Genomic DNA, 25727 nt, shown 5'->3' on the forward strand with positions numbered 1-25727 from the left:
AAAAGTGACCGAGACCGTAAATACCATACAAAACAAGTGTCGAATATGAACCGATGGTCCTACATATTCGCACCCAGCCACGTTTTCTTCGCACTTCGAACGCCTTCAGTAACGCACACGAGCTCCTACTGCCTCTCCACGGAGACTTTCTCGGCCATTTTTTCTCTGGTTTTCTCTGCGTCCAAACTAGTCTGAAGGAGCCAGAAAGCGAGGGGAATCCGACGCGCTTGGAACGGGGAGCTAGAAAATGGCTTCCAATGCGAAAAATGTTGGAATCCTCGCCATGGAAATCTACTTCCCTCCTACTTGTGTGCAGCAGGTGAAGATTCCTCTGGTTTTCTAATTTTCGAAACTATATGATTGATCTGATTGATGTTTAAACTCTTTTTTTTTGCTTAATAAATGTACGGAAAATGTGGTGCTTGAATTTATTTATTTAATTTTTCGAGATAATTTTTGTGGTTTTATTTAGTCGTTGGGATTTTTTTTTTTCTTTTTTCTTCTTTCTTTCTTTCTTTTTATTTATTTATTTTTGTTTTTATAATTTTTTTTCGTTGGTTAATGTAAGGATAGAAATGGAGACGGAAAATTTTGAAGATTAAGGAGTTAATTTTTTCGCCTTCCTGCATTTTCTCGGTAACCAAGCAGCGCTTAGTGCTAGTCCTAGTGGTGGCCAATAATAATTATACAAAATAGAGAAAATAAATAAACAAAGGCAGCCTATATATGTATATGTATGTGTGTATGTGTCTATATAAGTATAATATGTTTTCTTTTTCGAAATAATAATAATATAATTATTACTATTATTATTATTATTATTATTATTATTATTATTATTATTATTATTATTATTAATTTTTTTTTTTTTTTTTGAAAAAACAACGAAAGAAAGAAAAGTAGGAGCCATAGTTTTTTTTGTTGAGGGGAAACATCATGCTTTCATTAGATAAAAAAGAATAATCTAACGTAGGAGCCATAGTTAGTTGTTAATATCTATGCATATTCAGCAAAGTTCATCTTATTCAAAGGCATCTTCAGCTCAAGCGTGATCAATTAACATGGTTGTTTCTTGCAAAACCTCTCTAGAAAATCAAACCAGCGCGAGTTGTTCTTTCCCGTATAAAGTAGTTTCTTATAGATTCTAAAAGCTAGCTCCATTCAAGTTTTGGTATCACATCGAAGAGGCATTGAAGAATATGCTTATAGTTTTGTTCATTTGCCTGACAACCAAAACAGCTGTCGTGCTTTGACATTGTCATCGTCAGGAATGAAACTAGGATGTTTATTTAGGAGGGGCTAGATATAATTATAAAATCTCTCTTAACCTCATAGGTCCATCCATGAGAATATGTGAGTAGGGTATTCTTGGTGAATGATAATATTCTCAATTTTTTTGGTGGGAAAAAATTATTTGGTAAAGATCAACCAGAATAAATAAAATATTTGTAGCATATAAAAGACCTGCAATGTTCATAGCAAAATGTAAATAGTCCAAGATTTACATTGTGCTCGTGCTAGAAAAAGATTTTTGGTATCAATCAATACATGTTTTTAATTATCCAAAAAAAAAAAAAAATTGAAGTACTTTTTAACTTGTGACAAAACAGGGAACTAGTTGAACTTGTATAGGGGCAAAGAAAAATGACAGAAATTATTTATGACATATTCATCAAATATGATTTATTTATCTTTCCTTTTTTAGAAGAGTTCTTAATTTTTTTGTCTGTAAATTTCTTTACATGTTCTTCTAAGAGGAAAATGAAAGAAGAGTTAGGTTGAAGAAGTTGACATTACTTTTTCTTTCTATAAAAATAGATATGCGCTTGGTCAAAGAGCCAATAAACAAATTATAAAGGCTTTTGTTTTGTCATATATATATATATATATTCTTTTAGAGTATTTTGATTCTACAGTCAGAGACGGACTAATTTTTGGGGCCTGGGGAGTGATCCAGAATTGTGTAAAAGATGAGAAAAAAATATTCAAAGAAAAAAAAAAAAGTCGCACTGTCTTAGGCTTATTTATTTATTTTTTCTAGGTAATCTTAGGTGTAAACCTATTAGCTAGCTAATATCAATATCTCAACATCAATACAAGGGCTCAACGAAAAGAAAGAAAGAAAGTATTGGGACGGACCTTTGGGAGGAGGAGGGGGTGGCTTCCTGTGGGTCCGTCCCTGGTCATCATTACCGTCATCATTATCTCAATTACAGCCTTCATGGTGGAGCGACGAAACTCGACGCCCTTCCTTTCGTCATCAATTTTCAATTTGTGAGGATAATTCAAATGAAGCTTTCTTCCTCGTGTATTTTGGTTCAAACATGTCTCTCATATTTTTGTCATTTAGCATTGTTAGATTATATGCATTATATGTCCCACATTTGTTACGTATGTGTGTTATTAAATGATTAAATTCATTTCATCCTATCAGCTTAAGTATTTGGGATAAGTGATATTTTAACAAGCATAAAACTAGGTGTGAAAAGAACCACAATTGTAATCATCGATTTCATTAACAACAATGCTTGTCTTGTTTGTTTTTATTCTTTTGTAAAACTTGCCAAGTTCATAATATTTTAGGCCTGAGAGCCTCATAACACAAGCTCTCAACAAATCCTTATAAATATAACTTATCTCTAACATTATTGTTCATTTGCATTTCAATTACGAGAGGGCTATTCCTCGATATGCATTTTACTTTTTTTCCTAATACAATTTTCTGTTTTACATGCATTTATAGGAGGCCCTAGAGGCTCATGATGGTGTGAGCAAAGGAAAATATACTATTGGGCTTGGACAAGATTGCATGGCATTTTGTACAGATGTGGAAGATGTCATCTCAATGAGGTTATTAATCTTTACATGGTTTGCAATGTTATTGCATGCTTTTGTTGGCTACTAAGTACTAAGGATAAGTTACTGACAGATAGAGGTCTCTTTCTTAGCTGCTCTGAATTAGATAATTTTGTTGTTCTAGTTGAAGTTGAGGCATACCTTTTTAACCGACTTATGTTACGGGCCACTCTACTGTGAAGCCTCCATAATTAGCTTTGGAGAAAAAAGAGATGTTTAGCCTCAAAGGTCCTCTTGGATAATTCTTTCCTCCTTTATGAGAAAAACAAAAGGTTCTTGATTGACATGAACATTCAGCATCTCTTCATAAATTTTTGCAGGGATGACTGCATAATTGTCTTCTTTAAACCGTTTATAAGAAACTTGCATTCTCATTGCTTTGAGGTTCTGAAGCAAAATTCTATAATACATTTTTAATAACGTATCTTGCTAGAACTTACATGGAAGATTATGCTCTGCTTTTACCAGAAATTAGGTCACTCCCCCCCCCCCCCCCCCCCCCCCCCCCCCCAAAAAAAAAAAAAAAAAAAAACTTACCATATAATTGACTTTCAATTAGGAAAATGTCTTCCCCAAACTACAAAAAATTGTCAATGTCCCCCCAATGACAAAAGTACAATATATATATATATATATATATTGTAAGGGTGTGGAAATTTAAAAAATTAAAAACATTTTTTTTTTTGTTTGCCTTCCCCCCCCGCCTCCCGAATTTATAGGAGTATTTTTGTCTTACTGGAAAAAATAAAAATAAAAATAGTGTCATTTTTGTCGTTTTGCTGGCTTTGGGGGGAACATTGACAATGGTTTGGTATTTTGGGGTATACATTGTCCTAATTGAATTTTTTTTTTTAAAAAAAAAATCTGGGCCATACTTGGATATTGATTATAAGGTCCATTTTGATGATTCTGAATGTTTTTAGCACCATGAGTCAAAAGTCACATGAACTTTTTCTAGTTTGGACACTTCATTGCATGCTTGTAGATATGTGAAGTCTCCTATTACAGTAAATTTACGTTTTGGTTTTAACTTTTTGCCTAAAAAATTTGGTGCTTATGAGTCCTTTGAATTTCAGTTTGACTGCTGTAACTTCTCTCCTTGAGAAATATAAAATTGATCCAAAACAAATTGGACGACTGGAAGTTGGCAGTGAGACTGTGATTGACAAAAGCAAGTCTATTAAAACCTTCCTGATGCAAATTTTTGAGGTACTCTCTTTGTCTTTTCATTTTTCCCGATCCTTTTCTTTTTTCAGAACAACCTTCTGTACTTTATCCGTAGCAAGCCAGGATCATACTCATCACATACTGTTTGCAGGAAGCAACCTCAGCTACTAATTTTTATACCCCAAGTCATAAAATTGGAGACCACCAAGATTTAAAAATTTACATAAGCTATTTTAATAAGACTGGATTATTACTTATCAAAAAACAATAACATAAGCTATGAAATTAGAGGCATCATGATCTACACTGCAGAAGAACTTGGGCTCTCCCCTCACTGCAAACTGTATCAATGTTATGAAATATGAGGTTTCACCTCTCTAAGCTAACAGAGGATTCAATAGGAAAATACCTAATCTATAATCCTGTGAAAAATAGATTGACACCAATTTGTGGGTTTCAGGTGTTTGAATCCTCACCCAAGTTTAAAACCACCTATTGGTTATATCTTCAAATCACGTTAAAGATCTTTATATAATGTTTGTAGTTGTCAAATATGGACCATACTGAATATGAATTTCCATGTTATGCATGCTAAAATCATTATAATGAAATTAATTATATATGTGAAACTATAATTCTAGAAAAGAAATATACAGGTATTTTTTTCCTTTCCTAGCATTGATGAGACTGTTTTAGTTACTAATATCTTGAGAATATGATATTTCGTGGCAGTGATGAAAGAGTTTTGTGTAAATGACTTTTACAATATGAAAACCTGTAAAAGGTCTCATTAATTATTGAAGTGCCTTTGGGATAATGTTTAGTTATTCGCTAGAAAAATAAACTTAGAATTAGTTTTGCCCAAAATTATGAAAGCTGCTAATTGTTCATATTTTGAACATATAATATGTACGAATACTGTATGTTTGTGCCTTTATTTATGCTTGAGATGGATACAAAAAAGCAATATCATTTAGTATAAAACATATTGTTAATTTGCATGTATCTTGTCACATTGGTTTCTTGTATGAATCGCATATCTCATGTGCGCTCATGTCACAAGCAGGAATCTGGTAATACTGACATTGAAGGAGTTGACTCGACAAATGCATGCTATGGGGGAACTGCAGCTTTATTCAATTGTGTGAATTGGGTAGAAAGTTGTTCGTGGGATGGACGCTATGGTCTTGTTGTATGCACAGACAGTGCGGTATGATCTCTTTGTAACTGGGACTTTAATAACTTGAATAATTTACTGATGAACGTTCAGGTGAAGAGGCAAATAGCTCTCTGAAACTGTGATTATACCATCTCTAAAGGAACAGCTTTCATATGTGCCCTAGGGTCTAGGGTCTTAGACACCTAAACATAAAAAATGATCATAGTGGTGTTTTTGTTCATTGGATTCTGGAAATGTTCAAGATTTGAACAGTTTTCAGGTGTAAAGGATAATGCTTTTGGTCGCATCAGTATAGAACAAGCTTAGGTAACATGTAATAGAAAATCTAGATACTATAAGTTGTCCCATCTACATTTGTTTTTCCCTTGCCAAGCAGGGGGAATTAAAAAAAAATATGTATACAAAAGAATCGCTTCTACTTCTTAGCTTTGGCTTCAAGAAGTGCTTTGTTTTAATGTGGTTAATACTTTTACCCAACAGTAGGAACTACTGTAAAAAGGAAAAAGAAAAAGTTCTTCCTTGGATATAGTATCTATAGGGTTGCCTCAGTCTGGATCATACTCAGGATTGTGAAGGAAAGTAAATCTTCTGTACTAAGAAGTTTCCATGTATTTGAATAGCATAAAGTTGCATTTCTGGTGAATCTTCAAGTGTTCTAGGGGCTTTCTTTCTTCCTTTTTCCTTTTTCCTTCCTGCATTACCGTAAGCTCACTGTAAACTTGAACACTAGGGACAAACATATTTTAACTTCCCCCAGAGCTCTTGCATATATGTAACATCAATGTAATGCCAAACGCTGACAATTAACTCTTGTTAGTTCTGACATCTATATTTGACTTAATTACTGCCTTTCTTGTTTCAGGTTTATGCAGAAGGGCCTGCCCGTCCCACTGGAGGAGCAGCTGCAATTGCCATGCTGATAGGGCCTGATGCTCCTATTGCTTTTGAAAGCAAATTAAGAGGCAGTCATATGTCTCATGCCTATGACTTTTACAAGCCCAACCTTGCAAGTGAATACCCAGTAATGCTTCCTCACATCCTCTCATTCACTTCAATTGATGATGAAAATATTAAAAGCTGTAATATTATATGTCAGCATATTCCCCTATATTGGACTAAATACTTGTATCCATGTCCAAGTTTCTTATACTGACCAATTTAGTCTATAATGACCTACCTCTATTTTCTTTTGAATGGTTAATAAGGAAAGTATGGTAATAAATACATTAGAATGTTTGCAGCCCTACATCTATACTCTTTTACAGCAACACAGAGTTCATAGTAGGAACAAAAACTACTTTCACGTCAAAAATGCGCATGCTTGTAATACATGTGAAAGTGTCATATCATTTTGTAGTGCAACTTAAGAAGGCCATTATCCTGTCTTGGCTCCACGTTCTGACATACTTGATTTAGAGCCTTTTTCGTACCATTTTTAATACTAATACATATATATATACATATTTTGGCAATTTATGTTTGTAGGTTGTTGATGGAAAGCTGTCACAAACTTGCTATCTCATGGCACTTGATTCTTGTTACAAACATTTCTGTGAGAAGTATGTTTTCACTTAAATAGCAAGGAAAAAAAAGCAATTTTATATCTCTGTCTCACTAAAATCCATACCATTATGCTTTTAAAGGTTTGAAAAATTGGAGGGCAGGCCATTTTCAATTTCTGATGCTGAGTATTTTGTGTTTCATTCTCCATATAACAAGGTATGTTGTTTTAGTTATGCTATTAAAATTCAGTATACCATCTCATTGCAAGTGTGTTGAAAAAAATGTAGTTATTGATTCCATTTTTCTTGAACTGCTGCTACAGCTTGTGCAAAAAAGTTTTGCCCGGTTGTACTTTAATGACTTCTTGAGGAACTCCAGGTTCGTGTCTGACTTTGCTATGTTAATGGCTGCCTGAATGCCATATTAATTTATCAAATTATTTCTTAAATTCTAACACCATCCTAAGTTCACAAAGTGCTCTGACTCCCTCCCTTCTTCTAGACAGGTTATGTAGCCTCACTCACCCAAGGCTTTAAAATTTATGTTACCACTACAATCCACAACTTTTCTTAAAATGTCAGACATGGAGTGATATGTTGTAAATGTCCTGAAAATGATTTGTTGTGCATCTTTTCTGAACTCATGTCTTTGTCATATGAAAATACAACATCATACAACAATTCTTGGGTATGTCTGTTGATAAATATAGACAGAACTTGTTCTAATCAACCATGGAAGAACCTCCAGAGTGTAATTATTTGACTCATACTCACTTACTGAATGGTTCACATATGCTCTCTTTCACCAGCTTTATTGATGAGATTGGAAGAGAAAAGCTAGCCCCATTTTCAGCTCTATCTTGTGATGAGAGCTATCAGAGCCGGGATCTCGAAAAGGTGAACTTTCCATTCTCACTCGGAGTCGGTATTCTATTAAAACATGGCTGCTGCATGCGAGCCTCCTGTTCATGATTCCTAGTTATTGTCCAATCTACAGGCAAGCCAGCAAGTTGCTAAACCTCTATATGATGCAAAGGTGCAGCCAACTACCTTGATTCCAAAGCAAGTTGGTAACATGTACACCGCTTCTCTCTATGCAGCATTTGCATCCCTTATTCACAACAAGCATAGCTCACTGGTATATACCGTTTTAATTATCTTTTATGTTCAGTTTGCCTTCATGCATCTCAAGCTAATTGATATCGTTGTCGTTGACTTAGGCAGGTAAGCGGGTAGCTATGTTTTCATATGGGAGTGGTTCGACTGCTACGCTGTTCTCATTCCAAATTCGAGAAGGTCATCATCCTTTCAGCTTGTCAAACCTTTCAACAGTGATGAATGTTTCTGGGAAGTTGAAATCGAGACATGAGGTATCTTTCCTTTACGCCTTTCTTTTACCTGTAGGCCAATCAACTCGGATTTGGCTTAGGTGCTGTTGAAAAAACTACAGCACATGTCTTTTTTACAGCACCCTCTGTTAATATTCTAACTCGATGACCACATGCATTACGACCTTAAATAATTCATTTTCCTTTAATGAGCAGTTGCCTCCTGAGAAATTCGTCGACTCTTTGAAGCTCATGGAGCATCGATATGGGGGAAAGGACTTTGTGACAAGCAAGGACACAAGCCTCTTAACCCCGGGCACCTACTATCTCACTGAAGTTGACTCTATGTACCGTCGATTTTATGCCAAGAAATCTGACGACATCACAACCAATGTTTCTACACGTGCTAATGGTCCAGTAAGTAGTTAATGCTCACTGATATTTGCTTGCTAGAGAAATTGTAGAATTTTTTTCATGCGCATCTGCCAACGTGGTCGTGTTGTTTGAAGCGGCGTAATTGCTCAAATTGAAAGGGGCTCTCCGTCATAATCTCGGTTCCTAGAAAATCTATTTATGTATTTCTTTTTCTAAAAATCGGCCTGTAAACAAAAAAAAAAAAAAAAAGATGGTGGAAATCTAATTAGGTTTTCTTTTCACACCCATGCCGCAACAATTTGGCTTGCAGCTGTGTAAATGGCTCGTTGAAACCCTTTCGCGTTAAAATCGGCAATAAGACTACGATGTCAATTTTATGGTTTGTGGACGAGATAATTGAAAGGATCTAATGCATTTCAAAGAATTAGGGTTGAGCATAGGCCCTCCGGGTTGGTACACGGCTCATGCCTTAGGCCATAGGTGGTTGAGTTTCATACCATTCGTTCGGCCATAGGGGGTCGATAGCCAAACTGAATGGAAACCCTTAGGTTGTGAATGAGCTTGTGCTTAAAGCATATTCAATTTTACAAGATTTAGCGAGGTTAGCAATTCGTGTTCGCATGTTAGATTCGGGTCATGTTAATACATGAGTATAAGATTATACAAGTTGATTTTAGCCTAACTTATTTAATTAAACAGGACAGACTTATCAACTCTAACATGTTAATTTTGTGTTGGGTTCATGTTGAGTTCACGGGTCGTGTAAAAAAGCGTCAACTCTTATGTTGTGTGTCAAATTTTTTTTAATTAATCCTTTTTTAACATGTGCTGATCCAAGCACTGATTTTTACGGACATGTATTTCAGTTGTATTGCTAACACGATATTCAATTGTATGGTAGTTGAATAAAAATTAATTAAATAGCATTACTCTTAGAATATAGGCCAATCTCCTAGAATGTCTGTGTTAGTGTTTCCAAATGGTTTCGTTTACATACGTGTTGTTCTATCGTTTGTGAGCCATATATGCCAAATTAGTAATGTTAAAAACTATATTTTTATTTCACAATATTGATGTAGTAGTCTTAATCAACCCTTGAATTAGTTCTTGTTAAAAAAATAATAAATAAAAAAAACAAAAATCAATAATTGATTGGAAGTTTCATGTTAACATTATGGAATAATTAATTCTATAATTTTTCATCCTAATTATTTGAATTGATTAATCATTTTTATATAGGGGAAATTACCCTGAACTCTCTTAGCTTTTTGCCTTTTGCCAAATCAAGGTTTAAACAAATATCGACCTAGGATTGATTCGTTTGCTAACTAGGTTTGCCTCATAACTTTCTGTACAAATTTTTAAGGAGATGTTTTATCAGGTGGCTTATTTTACACGTGTCAAATAATAGGAAGATATTATGTATAGGGACAACTGTCTCAAACAAACATGGCAATTTGGTAAAAAAAATACACTATTTGTCCATGTTGTTGGCCTAATATACAGATCGCTTCATGTGGTTAGCCCTCAACACAACAAGTGCACAACACTCCCTCACATGAAGGTAGGGCCCAATGTGTGGGGCTCACCCTCATGTGAGAGAGTGTTGTGCACTTGTTGTGATGGTGTAGTGCATGAATCAAATCTCATTTACAAATCGATTCTTATAGTCAAATTTTATTAAAAAAAAAAAATTTTGTTAGGTGTTATGTCGACGCTAATAAGGTGATGACACGTGGCATTCTTAATAAAAATAAATAAAAATAAAAATATTTAAAATAAAAATATAGAAAGCTAAACAATTATTAAAGAAAAGAAAAGAAAATGAGTTGGACAGTCACCCCCAAAGGTGGCGCGGGGCCACTCTTAACAGCGGAATTTTACATTAAAAAATGGTAGTTCAATGTAATTGAGTGCAACAAATGTTAGTTCATGGGACCAAATTGTAAATGAGTTGTAGTTCATGTGGAAAAAATTAATTACTCCAATTTTTAAATTAATCAAGATCCTAAATCAATATAATTGTTTTTTTTTTTTTTTTCCCTCAAGATTACTATTTAAGGGGATTAACTTTATGTTGTTACCTAAGCTGATCTTAACGATGCTTTACGGATTAAAACAAATAAACCATGTCAATTATGTCGCAACATATTGGCCTTTAAATTCTTTGCTCATACATAACTTGTTGTATCTGGTATAGCAAATGGATATAAACTTATGACATTTAACAAAGTTGTTATCATTAGATAATTTTAAACATTTTCGTTTATCAAGAAAAAGCAGTTTAATTTTTATGAAATATTTATATTTATATTTCTTCGTACAAAAAAGAATGGACATGTTTAGAAAGGAGGTTCTAAAAGACCACATTACCTGAATCTTAAAAGCAGGAGCAACCTTCGATTGAATTTGATTGAATTTTATATCTTCATGATGCGGATCTGGCGTGATATGGTTGGCTAACGCAACTCACCAGCATGCACTCCGCTGCAGATAAACCTTCTCTTTTAACCTTTTTGACCTTTTCGATTGGTGGGCTATCTCAAGCACGCAGAGATTAAACCACAAAACTAGTACCCACTACGTGTCACTATCACCGGGGCCCATGCCTTCGACAAGTCCCTCCAGCCGTAGGATCTCCTTTTCCCTAAAAATAAAAAATGGAGCTTGAGAGGGTCCCCCACGCATATTAGGATAAAGTGGGGCTGGGTTCCTTTTCTAGGGTTTCTGCCTCTCCGTTCCTTGATCCTTATTCACCTATTTTTATATTACAAAAAGAAAAAGGAAAAAGAAAAAAGAAAAAAAGAAAAAAGAAAAAACAATCCTTTTTTGTTCCGATTCCTCAACTACTCCCTCCAATCCTCACAGTAACCTTAAACAGTACGCTTCAACAGCTCTCAAGTTCTTCAAAATTTCTCTCTCTCTACTTTTCTAGGCTTGTTTTGTGCATAATATTTTCTCGCTCTTTGCTAAAAATAAAATCCTTGAAACACTCCTGTTTTTCGCTTGGTTCTTGTTGAAGATCAACACCTGGGTATGGACCAAAAGGACGAGGATTTCACAGGCAACAACGGACAACAAGAAAAACCCAATAACAGTCCTACGGAGATCCCACTGGCGGACCCACCGGACCCGAATTTCCCACCACTAAAAGAAGAGCTCATAGAAGACACTCACCAAGACGACCCGTCGTCCAACTCAAACGGCAAGCGCCTCCCAATGAGCCTCGTCCAGGTCCCCATATCGACGGCGATGGCAGCGGTGGCGAAGAGGCCCTCCAAGGACCGCCACACGAAGGTGGAAGGACGCGGGCGTAGGATCCGGATGCCGGCCACGTGTGCGGCCAGGATCTTCCAGCTGACGAGGGAGCTTGGGCACAAGTCCGACGGGGAGACCATCAAGTGGCTCCTAGAGCACGCGGAGCCGGCTATCATTGAAGCCACGGGGACTGGGACGGTGCCCGCTATAGCGGTCTCCGTGGGCGGCACGCTGAAGATTCCCACAACCTCTCCTGCCAACCCTGACGGCCAACAGGACCTCCCGAGGAAGCGGCGAAGAAGAGCATCCAACAGCGAGTTTTCGGACGTGAATGACGACAACGAGCACCGCCACGTTTCCGCATCCGCCGGACTAGCACCAATAGCACCAGCAGCCATGGCGCAAGGGTTGCTCCCTATGTGGCCCGTGGGGACTGCCGCCGGGGGTCCTTTCTTTATGTTTCCTAATGCTACTGGTGGGCCTAATCACCCACAGCTCTGGGCTATTCCGGCGGGTGCGGCGTCGTTTTTTAATGTGCAAGCCAGACCCATCTCTAATTTCGTGTCAGCTATGCAACCGGGGCTTCAATTGGGCGACGAGCAGGGTTCTATTTCCACTGCTGCCACGGCTTCGGGGAGTTGTTCTTCTTCGGCTATGGCGCCGAGTTCGAGTTCGGGGACCAGTGGTGGTTCTGCTACTACTAATACTGCCGGTACGACTCAGATGCTTAGGGATTTTTCTATGGAGATTTACGAGAAGAAGGAGCTTCAATTCTTGGGTCGTCCTGGGAATTCACAAACGCCACGTTCAAAGCCCTGAAGCTTCCTTGGCTCTTTTTTTTTTTTGTTATACAGCCATATATAGGGTTTATTAGACTTTCAGGGTTTTTAGACTTTCTCGTGTAATAATATGCAAGAGAAACGCCCTTTTCGTTATTGACATTTTACTCTACTCATCAAGGCCTTTTGCCTTTTTTACCTTTGATTTTCTTTTTTCTTTTTTCTTTTTTTTTTTTTTACTTGCTTCAGTCTGTAATCTCTATCTTCAATTACTTTTCTTTTCTTTGATGATTTTGGACTTTGGAGGAAAGGTTCAGGATGTTGTCACGTGAGATCAAGACTCACACGTGCAAGGTGGGGTTCTATTTGTGGTGTTGCGGGACTCTCTGAAGGTGAGGGATCTCCCTCGTGGGGTAGGCATTGATGCCATTGGGATGGTGGGTGGGTCAACAAAGAATGGGTGGTCCCGCAAAAGGCGGGGCGGCCTGGGGGTTGGGGTCCAGCAGGAGGCCACGTGATACGGTGATGCACGTGCGAAGTGGGTCCACTACATTGGGTAATGGTAGGTCAACAACACAAAGGTGAGGTGGTCCGTGGACGAAGCTCAGTGGGTCAATGTGGGCCACGAGTTGTATTCATGTGACCATGTGCGTAGGGCACGTGTCCCTAGGATTGGGACCCCACCTGGTGCTTTGACTGCGTTGTGGTCCCCAACATAGCACCTCCAGGTTTGCTTTTTGAATACCAGGCTGGCACTTACTGACACGCGTTATGCTATATGCTATGCTGTCCTTCCGGGGACCCTTCTTATGTGAAGCATCACCAACAATTTTTTCCCCTTTTTAAATAAATACTCTCTTTTAATTTTGGGTTAATTTTTTCTTCCTTTAAAAAAGAAATTAGATGGGAATACCTTCTCTCCGATGGGCTTTTTCATTTTACAATAACTAATTATAAGTGGACAAGTCATCAAAAATCATAAAATACAATAGTCATGAAAACACTCGATCATTTTTCAATAACCTGATTTTCAATCTCTCCCTCTACGACCTACCGCAAGTTTTCATGAAAATTCATAAACTCAACGAATTAAAGCTGAAATTGTAAACGAAACAGTAATTACTACAAAAGATAGAGAGGAGCTCTCGCGCAGGAAACTTTTCCTGCACTCATTTCTTGCATAGGAAAAAAAAAAATCTAGTATTTTGGTATAAAATTCAGTGTTTTCATATCTAATGTGTAATGTGTGTTTAGATGATGTGTCAATATCTCATTGAAGGCTATAAAAATTGAGTTTTACAGCCCATCCTTATAAAATGGGTTATCATTTTTTAACATTTTAAGCGTGGTAAAGTGGACGACCATAAAAAATAAATAAATAAATCGAATCTAGATGAAAGTACCAAGTGAAGTTTTTCATTAACAACAAGTACTACCATAATACTTTTTGAAACCAATTTGACTTTTTAATTTTGGCCATAACTACATAAATATGCGGTATTTAACCATTTAATTGTTTTCTAATTTTTCCATTTGAAATCCAATTTCCGTCTCATCTAATAAGTGTTGTATTTCTAGATGGATTTGGTTTAGCTGCAGTAAAAAGAAAAAATTATAGTATATGTAGTTTTTTTAATAGTTTAGATTGAACTTTGCTTTCTATTTTTCACAAATAAATAAATAATCTTAAAATTAAACCTTAGCCATTAAAAAAAATTACAGTTTTTTTTTTTCCTTTTAAGATTTTTATTATTTTATATTTTATTCTTACTGAAATAAAAAAATTATTATCTTAATTTGATGTAGCAATAATACAAACGTGGCACGAATGGATGTCTTTTTATTGGACGAAAATCATACGAAATGGCCTATTTTTAATTCGCACAAACCTAAGAAGTTAATCCAAATTTAAAATCGAAAAAAAATGCATTTACTCCACCTTTGGTTATCTCCCCCTCCCCTTTACGTTAGATTAATAGATTTACCCATATATTTATGACAAATGTATCTCCGTAATTAATTACCATACGTTATATAAACTGCATATTTTTCCAAAATTCATAATATAAACTACCTAAATTGTAAGATTGATGTACGATCAACGTAAGTCTCATATAATCTTCCGAATGTATGGACGAGTTTTAGTAATCTAGTCTTTTTTTATTACTATTATTCAAAAGTTATATGGCCTACAAAAAACATGAGAACATTCTCATTTTAATCGTTCCTAAACTTATTGTCACAATATTTTATTCAAAGTAGATGTGAAGTATTTTTTATACAAAATTTATATGTTTTTTTTTTTTTTTTTTTTATTTAATTATAAAGGCAGGAGGGGGCAACCAAAGTGACTACTCTATCTAATCGTGATCATAGTAGTACCTGCCATTAGGAACTAATGACATGAGAAGCCTAAACGGTAGGAAACCTCAAGAACTAATGACATGAGGAACCTAGACGGTGGGAAACAGCATGCGCTTTCTTAAGCTGGTTGAGTCATAGTTTGACCCATCCCCACCGAAGACACTAGCAACAACCAAGCCGGTGATATGAAAATAATCTCAAGCACTTCCCATTTCAGGGTTCAACCCTGGGACCTTCCACCCACTAAACATTTTAGAGTTAGCCCTAATACCACTAGGCACTAGACCACCCCCTTCGGTAGTTGTTGGTTTTGGTTCTTGAATCTTCTTTCATTTGGATAAATTCCATAATCCGAATTCAATGGTAAGATTGTTAATGATATTAAAGTTAATAGCTAGTATTAAAGCAAATTTCGAACGACAGGGCTGGCGATAAAGCTCCTGATGCAAAACAAAGGAGAGCTCGTCAGCCCACTGATCCTAGAGGATTAGGGGCACTCTGGCACCCAAGTTCGTAAAAGCTCTTTGTGGAGTAAAAGAAGGTAAAAGGGCAAGTAAAAATTGTGTGTATGTAGGTGTAGTAATGCATAGGGCGTGAGTTTGATTGCGTTCGAGTTAGTGCTTGATGGAGGGGTCTTGCCCTCTATATATAGGCTAGTGTTCTTGCCCTCTCTTGCCTAAGGCTCTAGAGGCCTTTAGTTGCATATCTTGTTGAGGGAATATATGGTTTTTTATTTATTTATTTATTTATTATATTTTTTTTTTTTATGGTTTCTGGTATGGGGGGTTGTTATCTGACCTAACCGGAGAGAGGATTGATTGTGGTGTGTCCCATTGAGACAAAGTTGCATCATGTTGTTAGTCTTGGATCTTGTGTGGGCTTGGCTGCAAGGCTTGGTCCTAACATGATTTTGGCTTCGTTGGTATGTACACTTCCTTTGACTTTATTAAAAGTCGAGCCATAAAGGCCCGTCGGTATATAGTATAGTCCTCCAATAGTCTCCCAATTGTCTTCAATGACTTGGATTGGTAGTCATTCATGAGAATTTGTTTTGTGAGCTGATAAGCGTTGAATATTGCATATTCAAGCCTCTTAACTCGCATATGTTAGGCCCTTAGTTTCATTGTAATATAATGTTTTATGTTTTAGGCATTCCCAGGTGTTCAAGGAAAAATACAAGCAAATCCATCACTTTTAAGGCTTAAAACACAAATCCTCAATGCTGAATAAAATTTGAGCTCGAGTGCAATGGATCAAGCACACACCATCTGGCCACCAACAGGAACCCACAACATGGTGAGCTAGAGTGCAATTAAAAATGGCTCAAGCGCAATCGTGCTGTAAAAATTAACAGTAAGGCAAAATCAGAAAAGGAAAGATTTTTCATTCTCCTACTTAGACTAGAAGTCCTATAAGACCATGAATTGGACTAGGGTTGCTCTTGTACTCTATAAATAGACCTCTAATTCGTGCTTTAATGGTATGCCACAATAGAGAATAGAAATCAATAGAATTAGTCCTAGTTTTAGGAAGAAAAGTGTTTCAAAGTTCCAACAGATTCTTGGGATAGATTTCTCTCTAACAAATGTGATTTTCAACAAGTCCATGAGCGGCTAACTCATCCGTAGAGAATTGATGTAGTCATTTCCAAGTAATGATGGTGTAATTGTGTTTTTATTTGGAAATTCTATTAATATGAATGATGGCTGTTTAATCTTGAGATTATTCCTTAACGTTTATATCAATTTTAATAAACATTTTATCTTGGCTTATACATGTGTGAAAAATGAAAAGGAAAAAGGGAGATGTAAGACAAAGACAAGATTGGGTTAGGTGTGAGATAATAAAAGATATAGACCGAGGTGTGGTAAATCCTCGTGGTAATGGTACATGAATCTAAGATAAGTAGAACTGATTAATCATGGATTTTATGAAAATAATACGCCCAAAAGTAAAGATTTTTAAAATAAAATGTATTTGGATGTATATATACGTGCATATGTCTCATTGTTATTGATTCTCAAAGTAAATGGTGAATAAATCATGCAAATAGTGAGTTGAGCTATATTTTGATACAGATGATGTATAAAATTATATTTGATATAGTGGTGCCATTGTGAAATTTATATGTGGAATTTTATAAATGCGAGTTGCATTGATTGATCTGGAAAGGCATTGGGTTACCAATGTGTCAGATGAGAATTTTATGATGAGATATGACATTGTGTTTTCAGAAAGAAGAAACTAGCACCTTTTGTATAATTTTATGAATGATTCAGTTATTTGTGAGCACTTTGATTATGATTTGAAAACTTCCTGTGGCATAGTGAGATTTATAAGCTCGGTATTGAAACTAGTCCTTGTATTAGGGCGTCGAGCGTTGGATCCCAAATTTGGGGATCGTGCAACCATGTGTGCTTTGGAGGGGAGGTAACATGGCAATCGGTCATGGGTAAATCTCTCATTATACAGGCGTGGATCCATGGCTAGAGATTCCAAGGAGGGTCACTTCTTCTTGCTCGAGAAGAGGTCTCAGTCCAGAGGCGGAGCCAGAAATTTGTCCTAGTAGGGACGAAATTCGAATAATAAAATATAATGATAAAATAAATTTTTATTCTCATTATATAGTACTTCATTTATATTATATATATAAAATTATGGTGAACACAATTCAAAATAAGAATAACAACTCAATATGTGAATCACAAAAAGTATATCAGACTTCATAAATATGTCATAATTAATATATTAAAAAGTTGTCATGTAGGCAATAGTACAAAATTAAACAAAAATACAAAGTGTCTCAGAAAAACAAAATCATCAAGTATCAAATCTGAATGGAAGCTCTCAGAATTTTTCCTCTCAATATAGACAACTAAACTATTTACGAGAAACTCATCATCCATTTTGTTATGAAGTCTTGTTTTAATGACTTTCATAGTTGAAAATGCTCGTTCGGTAGTTGCTGTAGACACTGAAAGAGTCAAAACAAGACGAACCAATCTATCAATAAGATGATATCTCTCTGATTTTTCTATCTCTATCAATCCTTGACATAATTCTGCAATGGAAGACAAATTTTTTAACTTCGAATCATTAAACATATCAAGTTGAAAATGTTTCAACTCAAATCTCAGATTAATTTTCTCCTGCTCTGAAAAATCAAGAGGATAATACTTCTCTACAAGCCTACATATATCGTCAATGTTAAAGGATTTATAGGCATCATTTGGATCCAAAGCTGTACTAAGTGTCAAGAGTTTCATTGCCCCTTCACTAAACCTATTATTAAGCTCTTGCAACTGAAAGTCTATGGTAGCATTGAATATGTCAAATTGATAATGATGATCTACTGTGATGTGATCTCATTAATAACGACCTCGACGCTGAACATAACGAGCACCCAAATCTAGAATGTCAATTTCAAATTTCTTGCAGAAAGAGACTACTTCCTCAAGCAAATTATCCCAATCTTCATCTCTCAACTTTTGGATGAGTTTTTTTGTATTAGCAACCAATTGCACAGCAGTCAAGATATCTTGAGATTTTTGTTGCAAATGTTGACAAAGGCTATCAGTAATACCCATGATTTCCTTCATCAAATGTAAAATGAATATGAATTGAAATAAAGTAATCATTTTATAAACAACATTAGCATCGCCACATCGAGAGTAAGTATATCCTTCATTTATGATATTTTCAAGCACTGAACAAGTAGCATTAAACAACCTTACTAGGATACAAATAGATTGAAAATGAGAACTCCAACGAGTATCACCAGCTCGTTTCAAAGCGCCAATTTGGTTAGCTCATTTTCCAATTTCAAGTTCATCAATAGCTAACAAATGTGCAATTTTTGCTGCTTGACTAGCTTGTAGTTCATCATGACGTTTACATGAAGCACCAACAACATTGACAGTAAAATTCAAATTTGAGAATAACTCATGAACAGAAACTGCCTCTCTAGATTCAGCAACTAATGTTAATTGTAGTCGATGAGCGAAACAATGAACATAGTATACACAAGGACAATCATTAAGAAATAATGCTTGAAATCTTTCCATTCACCACGCATATTAAAATCACCATCATACCCTTGTCCACGAATATTTTGAATATCAAGACAGTGTTGAGAAAGAATAACAGATATTTCATTCTTTAAAGTCGATGCCGATGAATCTTTAACATGGACAATATCAAAGAAACGTTCCTGTGTAAAACTATCTTTGTCAACAAATCTTAAAACAATAGCCATTTGTTCTTTCTTAGACTCATCTCATACTTCATAAACAATAATAAAAAAAATTTTGAATCACCAATTTTTTCACAAATTGCATTTCGTACCCTCTTTGCCGAGACATGTAAAATATCTTTTTGGATATGATGTGAAGTATATTTAGCATTTTGTGGAGCATTTTCTAAGACAACCTTATGGATACAAGTTCTATCAACTCAAGGAAATTGCCACAATTTTTTGAATCCGGACCCTCATCATAACCTTTAAGAGCACATCTTTGAGATGTTAAATAACGAATACAATCGATTGAAGGCTTCAATCGCAATCGATTGTTCAATTTTTGTTTCGAAGTTTGCTTATCAATCACCCTTTCAATATGTTGAGATTGATTCTTCAAAGTATCATAACACTTAACAACATTATTATGAGGTGAACATGGATCATTTCCCATATGGACCAAAAAAACACACTTTATACCATCATTAACCTTTTTTCCAATTATGAAATCCTTCAATAGTAAATGCACTAGCTCTGGGTTGTCCCGTTGGCCTTTTACCGAAAAGATAGCACAGCAAACAATAAGCAGCATCTTTTGTTGGAAAGTATTCTAACCAATCAAACATCTTGTACCAAGATGATTGAAATCTCCGACGATTTTTTCCATTTCCCAAAAACGGATATCCAGAACTGATAGAAGGAATGAATCTATGTGGACCGCCTTTAAGATAAGCACGTCTAATTTCATCTTGTTGATTAATTGGATATTCCGATATTTGAGGACGTAACCCTGCATCATGTTGTATAGTAGAAATGTCAACTGACTCAATTTGAGATTCAATTCTTAGCATCTTAGAAGAGCATTGCTCAGGAGCTGAAGCTTGAGGATTAGATGTGGAAGAAGACATTTTAAAATTGGAATCAACACCTTTTTTCTTAAGAAATGCATCAATTCTTTTTGGCTTGCCCATGATGTAATCTAAGATATTTTGAAAACCTGAAAATTTATTTATCTATTAGTTTTAAGTGTTTTTACACAAAAAAACTCATAACTTATGACACATATTCCAATGATATTATAATTAAATTATTACAATATTATGATTACTATTAATCTAACCAATTTTTAAAAAATATCTTACTAAAAGGACCAAACAATAACAAATAACGTACCTGAAAGTGACAAAAAATTACTGAAACTTATTGATACTAGCAAAATCCCAAAGTATGAAGAAAACCTTCTTAAAAGATGCCAATATTGTTCTTATCTGAATAAGAAAACAATCATAATAAAAGGTTAATATTTAATAAATCACAATGTAAAGTAAATAATAATAATAAAAAAAATTGTTATATGCAAAATAATAGTCCCAGTACAACAGTACTCTATAATAGATTAATAGTCCCACTATCCCAGTACTCTATAAAAAAATAAAAGGGTTTTGGTGACGGTGTTGGATTGGAGTCCACATTTTTTAATTGACTGATGGAAATTTGAAGTAAACTTAATTTTTTAAAGGGCTAGGCAATTGATTGGGCTTAAACTTGTAGTGGCGTGAGTGGACATAACTTAAAAATAGACATATATATATATATATATATATATATATATATATATATATATATATATATATATATATATATATATATAAATAAGATGTAGGGGCAGGTGCCCCTGCCCGCCCCTGTACATCTGCCCATGTCTTTGTCCCAATACGGAGATCACACAACCTAGTCAAACAGGGCCAAAACATTTGACAACAAGTGTATACCATTTGGAAGATGATTTTAATATATTTGAGTCATTGCATTATTTTATTGCTCACAGTAAGAATGATTACTCATGTGTACAAATCATTTTCTTGGTTATAGAACGATACAAAAAGTAATATTTCATAGCTTGTTTTGAAAATATCGAGAGTTGTTCTATTAAGTTATATGCATAATTCCAACTGGTAAATGGCTCGACATCACTCACTTGATTAATTATTCCTACTTACTGAGGTTACTCATTAAATTTTATTTACATTTTTTCAGAGGTATCATATACTCTTGATGTTAGCTACACCAGGAAAAAAAAATTGAGAATCTTAAAGTTTAGCGAGAGATTGCTTTTCTTATGAAGTATGTTTGGTGAAACGCTAGTTTTAGGAAAACCTTATGTGGTTTAATTGAGAATATAAAATCTTTATTGAATAATTCAATAACCTAGGGGCAAAACCTCCATAGATTAATACCACAGATACAAGTTAGAATTTCTTCAACCCAAACTTTATCTATGACACACGAAATAGCCTCTTTGGCTATGGTATGAGCTGTTGTATTTGCATCCCGCTTAACATGTTCAATACTCCAAGATCGTAATTGTTGCAACTTGAATTTGATACCATCTACTATGCCCAAAATTGCTTCAATTGTTACTTGTTGCTTTAGTTGCATTTACAATCTGTAGAAACTAGTTGAAAGATTTTGAAGTACTAAGTTTGAATGTCTTATAATTTTATCAGGGGAATATAAAATTCTTGGATGATTATGTGATAATTTATAGAACATATTAAAGAATATAGATGCTCTGGTTAACCTATACGAATTCTGAAAGACAGATATTTATGAAAGGGTTATAAAGTGAAATATATGTTCTAGGTGCTTGTTCTGGGATCAGGTTGTTATAATTCCACCTCTATTTCATTGGGTTAGATCAGCATTTGTTATAATATATATATATATATATATATTCTAAGGCCTAATGGACACTACCACATCAACCTTATGAGATAGGAGTGAGATGAAGGTGTAATATGTATAATTACTCATGTGTGTGTGTGTGTGTGTATGTGCGTGCGTGTGTGTGTGTGTGTGTATATATGCAACAAATTACACTTTCTAAGGAACAAAAAACATATTTTTCATGATTTATTCCAAAATAAATGTCAAACATACTTTGATCCGAATTGTCTATTGGTTTTAGCTCTTCTTCTACTTGGGTGTCTCTTTGAAATTGAAATTGATGGCAGGATCGATCATATATGATATTAAAGTTGATAGTTAGGAGGGGGTAGGGCCATTAACTATTTTGGTCTTTAGCAATTCCTTAACAATTTACTTCAAAATGTTGAGAAAAATGCTACTTACCTAGCGGTGTAATTCAATTTGTCTGTATACTGCCATCGACGCACATGTTACCTTGTTGGATCATTTAGATTTTAGTCAATTTGAGCAATAATGAGGATTACTGGTCGAATTCTAACGGTGCAATAATTACTTGGATTGGTCAATTATAAAGCCAATTACTGTTTTGGAGCATATTTCCAATCCCTATCTAAAGGGTAATTTTGATAGCTTTCACATTGCATGCTTTGAATAGGAATCTCACAAACCAACGAGGAAGCCCTTATAACACCTATGATTATGCCCCTCTTATTTCATTGTATAAACAACTTAACAAAATTTGCCATTGTGTTCAAGCACTTAATTAGTAAGTTTTTTTTTTTTTGGGTATTCCTTTGGGTTTCCTAAAGGGTATATCTGTCAACTTCATGGATGTTAAGTCTAACATTATTTCCTTAATAAGTGAGACTGAACTTTTCCTGAGTCATTAAAATGTTCTTCCAAAACTCTATTGAAATTCATAGCGAACTCAAAATGCATGTCATTAGAAATCGCTCTTCCTGTCAAGTATGCCTGATGAGAACAACATTAAAATAGCTTAAATGGTTAGAAAAATATCACAAGTGTTTGAACTCCCTTTGTAAGAGTACCAGCAACAGCTCCTCTAAATCTCATTCTCTTATCTAGATGTAGGGAAAACCCATAGAATCATATTTTATTGTTGTTCCCTAAGCTAAGGAAACACCAAAAAAACCAAAAGTTATACTATAAATTTAGATATGCAAAAGTAATTCCCTTAGCATTATTTTAATAAAAAAAATTTGGCTCTCCTCCCATGCTCCTCTCTCTAAACCTTTTTTTTGTGAGAACTTTGTTACCCCCAAATCCTCTCATGCTCATACGTGGGCATAATTAAAAGAGGCTGGACTGAGTCAGATTTTGGCATTATAAGCCTAATCTAACCCAAATGACAAAGCATAAGAAAGATCATTCACATATTTGGAGCTACAAATTGTAAGATATTCCATTCTTATGTATATTTACTGAGAAGTTGCCACCTATGCTTGGTCCATTTCTCTCTTATATAACAAATTGACTACATTATCAACTACACAATTAAATTTGCAAAAGGTTTTCAATCGCTTCAATTTCTTTGTACCAAAATATTAAATATGAGGAACCTCCTTTGAAAAAATTAAAAATGAAAAAAAAAAATACATAGTTTATGTATACTCCATTTTTCACCTACCTTAACCAACTAGATAGACATGCACTAACAATAACATATCATTTCCCATTGTTCACGTTTGACATTTGCTAATAAGCAATAATAATAATAATAATTATATACAACTAAACTATTTCTCTATCTGTTTGTCTAAGCTGTACTAAAATATGAATTTTTAATATATTATCAGTCATCAACAAAAAACAAAAAAGAATTGTTTAAATTGTTTTGTTAATTGTACAAGATAAGAGCTTAGGTGGAGATATATACTTGGTCTCAAAGCAGAACAAAGAATTTGGTATATCTATATATATGTTAGTTTGTAATTGGCTACATTCTGTTGGACAAAATCACTTCTATGTAATGTCATTTTTTAATCAGGGAGACTGTTATATTCAGAGTCTACACTTCGGTTATGTGCTTCAAGAAGACTCTATGCAGAATTCAAGACAGTGAAGTTCAGATCCCTTGCGTTCGTCCGGACGACGTGGTATTCCGTCCGGACGCTCATCAGTCAAACAACATCCGTTCGGACTCCCATCTGTATCCAGAAGCTTCGAACTGTTCTAGATTGTATCCATTCGGACATCTCAACAACACGTCCGGACGCCTTTTAGTGTTCAACAAGTAAAATGATTTCCTTGCCAAACACAGATATGGGAAGACAACTGCAACTGTCCGGATGACGTAGTTATTCCGTCCGGACGCTATCCTTGATAAGGCAAGACATCTAGTAGAGTTGTAATCGTCCGAACGTCAATCTTCACTGTCCGGACGCTCAGTCCTTATTATGAAAATTGCGTGCAGCAGAAGTGCAGCCGTCCGGACGCTAAGACAACACCGTCTGGACGCAGCTTTATTTAGGAAAGGATTTCAGCGAATTTGAAAAGCTGGTTGCACAGTTGTCCATCTGGACGCCGTCGGCTACCGTCCGGACGCCGCCTAGAGAAAATCAATTCAGACTCGATTTAGGTCTTCTATAGCCTATAAATAAAGGTCTCTAAGCATGTAATTTGTAGGAATCCAGTATTGAATTCCATAGTGCTTAGAGAGTATTTTTTAGGAGTTGTTGTGCTGATCCAGTTGCTCTCAAATTGTTGCTGTGTTCGTGTGAAGTCTATCTTAGAGAGGAGCCCTAAGGTAAAAGATTCCATTGAAGACCCCTTCAAGTAGGTGACTTGGTTGGGAGGCGTTCGCATTGGATTATGCGTCAGAGTTCAAGGTACGACCACTGCATAAGGGTATATGAGCGCTACTGTTTTGTAACTAGCTTTATCTTCTGCATAGTGGATGAAAAATAAATTTGACTTCTAATATACTAAGTGTGTAATAGTGTGCAACAAAATATTTAAATTGCAGAATTTAAAAGAGACAAATATTTCGTTGACGAAGTGGAAACTCTGTGAAGAAAAAAACCACTTTGGGACAGCCAAACCCAGGATATTCACTATTCAGAAGACAAAGCTAGTACATAGAAATTGACACTCGCATACCTCGATGCAGCGATCGTCCCTATGACTCTGATACGAAACCCATTGTGAACGCTTCCCAACCAAGTCTCCTACTTGAAGGGGTCTTCAATAGGATCCCGGCCAGCTAGCCAGAATCTGGCCAGAACGGCCGGCTTCCGGTCAACTGGCCGGGATCCGGCAGTTTAAAATATAAAAAATATTTATAATTTTTCGTACGCGCTAAACACCGAAAAATGATTTCGACGGAAAATATTTTTCTGAAAAATGACTTCCCTAAAAATATTTTACGGCTGAAACCATTTTACACCGAAACAATCGGAGCATAAGTCCGTGCTTTCTTCAATGGAAGTCATTTCGATCCTGAAACGCTCTGGCAAAGACCTTAGAATCTTTTTGATGAGTTTTACATTAGAGACCCATTTCCTAAGACTCACCATTGAGTTTCTCAAGTTGTTGATCCTGGTGTAAAACTTACTGAATGTCTCATTCTCTAACATCTCAGTTTCTTCAAATCTAGAAATCAACATCTGGAGCTTGGCAGATTTAACAAGTTTGGTGCCCTCATATGTTGTTTCTAAGATTTGTCATGCTTCTTTAGCAGATTCACAATTTGAAATTCTTGAGAATTCAGATGGGGAAAGCGCTTGACATAGAGCATGGAGTGCTTTATTGTTGGAAAGTTGTGCACTATTTTGAGCAACAGATAGTTCGGCAGTTGTAGCCTCTGGTTTAATCCAACTAGTTTCTACAATTTGCCTAACATCAATAGATTTTAAAAAGAAGCACATACGAGCTTTCCAATACCCATAATTCGTGCCATCAAAGGCAGGAATCCAATGAAAAGATTGAGACATTTAAAAAAAAAAAAAATAGAAG

General features: G+C 35.4%; 2 protein-coding genes across 2 annotated transcripts; both read left to right on the top strand.

Annotated features, from left to right (window-relative positions):
- The first annotated feature begins 72 nt into the window (after nucleotides 1-72).
- Nucleotides 73-8790, top strand: LOC133861814 (hydroxymethylglutaryl-CoA synthase-like). The gene is made up of 12 exons (XM_062297630.1): nucleotides 73-319; nucleotides 2744-2850; nucleotides 3933-4065; nucleotides 5090-5233; nucleotides 6066-6224; nucleotides 6689-6762; nucleotides 6847-6922; nucleotides 7029-7084; nucleotides 7515-7602; nucleotides 7703-7843; nucleotides 7926-8075; nucleotides 8250-8790. Exons 1-12 carry the CDS (start codon nucleotides 248-250, stop codon nucleotides 8460-8462), a joined length of 1413 nt encoding a protein of 470 aa, XP_062153614.1. The 5' UTR covers nucleotides 73-247; the 3' UTR covers nucleotides 8463-8790.
- Nucleotides 8791-11193: 2403 nt separating this feature from the next.
- LOC133861815 (transcription factor TCP9) lies at nucleotides 11194-12645 on the top strand. The gene has a single exon (XM_062297631.1). It carries the CDS (start codon nucleotides 11445-11447, stop codon nucleotides 12483-12485), a length of 1041 nt encoding a protein of 346 aa, XP_062153615.1. The 5' UTR covers nucleotides 11194-11444; the 3' UTR covers nucleotides 12486-12645.
- The last annotated feature ends 13082 nt before the right edge of the window (nucleotides 12646-25727 follow it).

The sequence above is a fragment of the Alnus glutinosa genome, chromosome 2 (genome assembly GCF_958979055.1).
Source record: "Alnus glutinosa chromosome 2, dhAlnGlut1.1, whole genome shotgun sequence".
Lineage (NCBI taxonomy): Eukaryota > Viridiplantae > Streptophyta > Magnoliopsida > Fagales > Betulaceae > Alnus > Alnus glutinosa.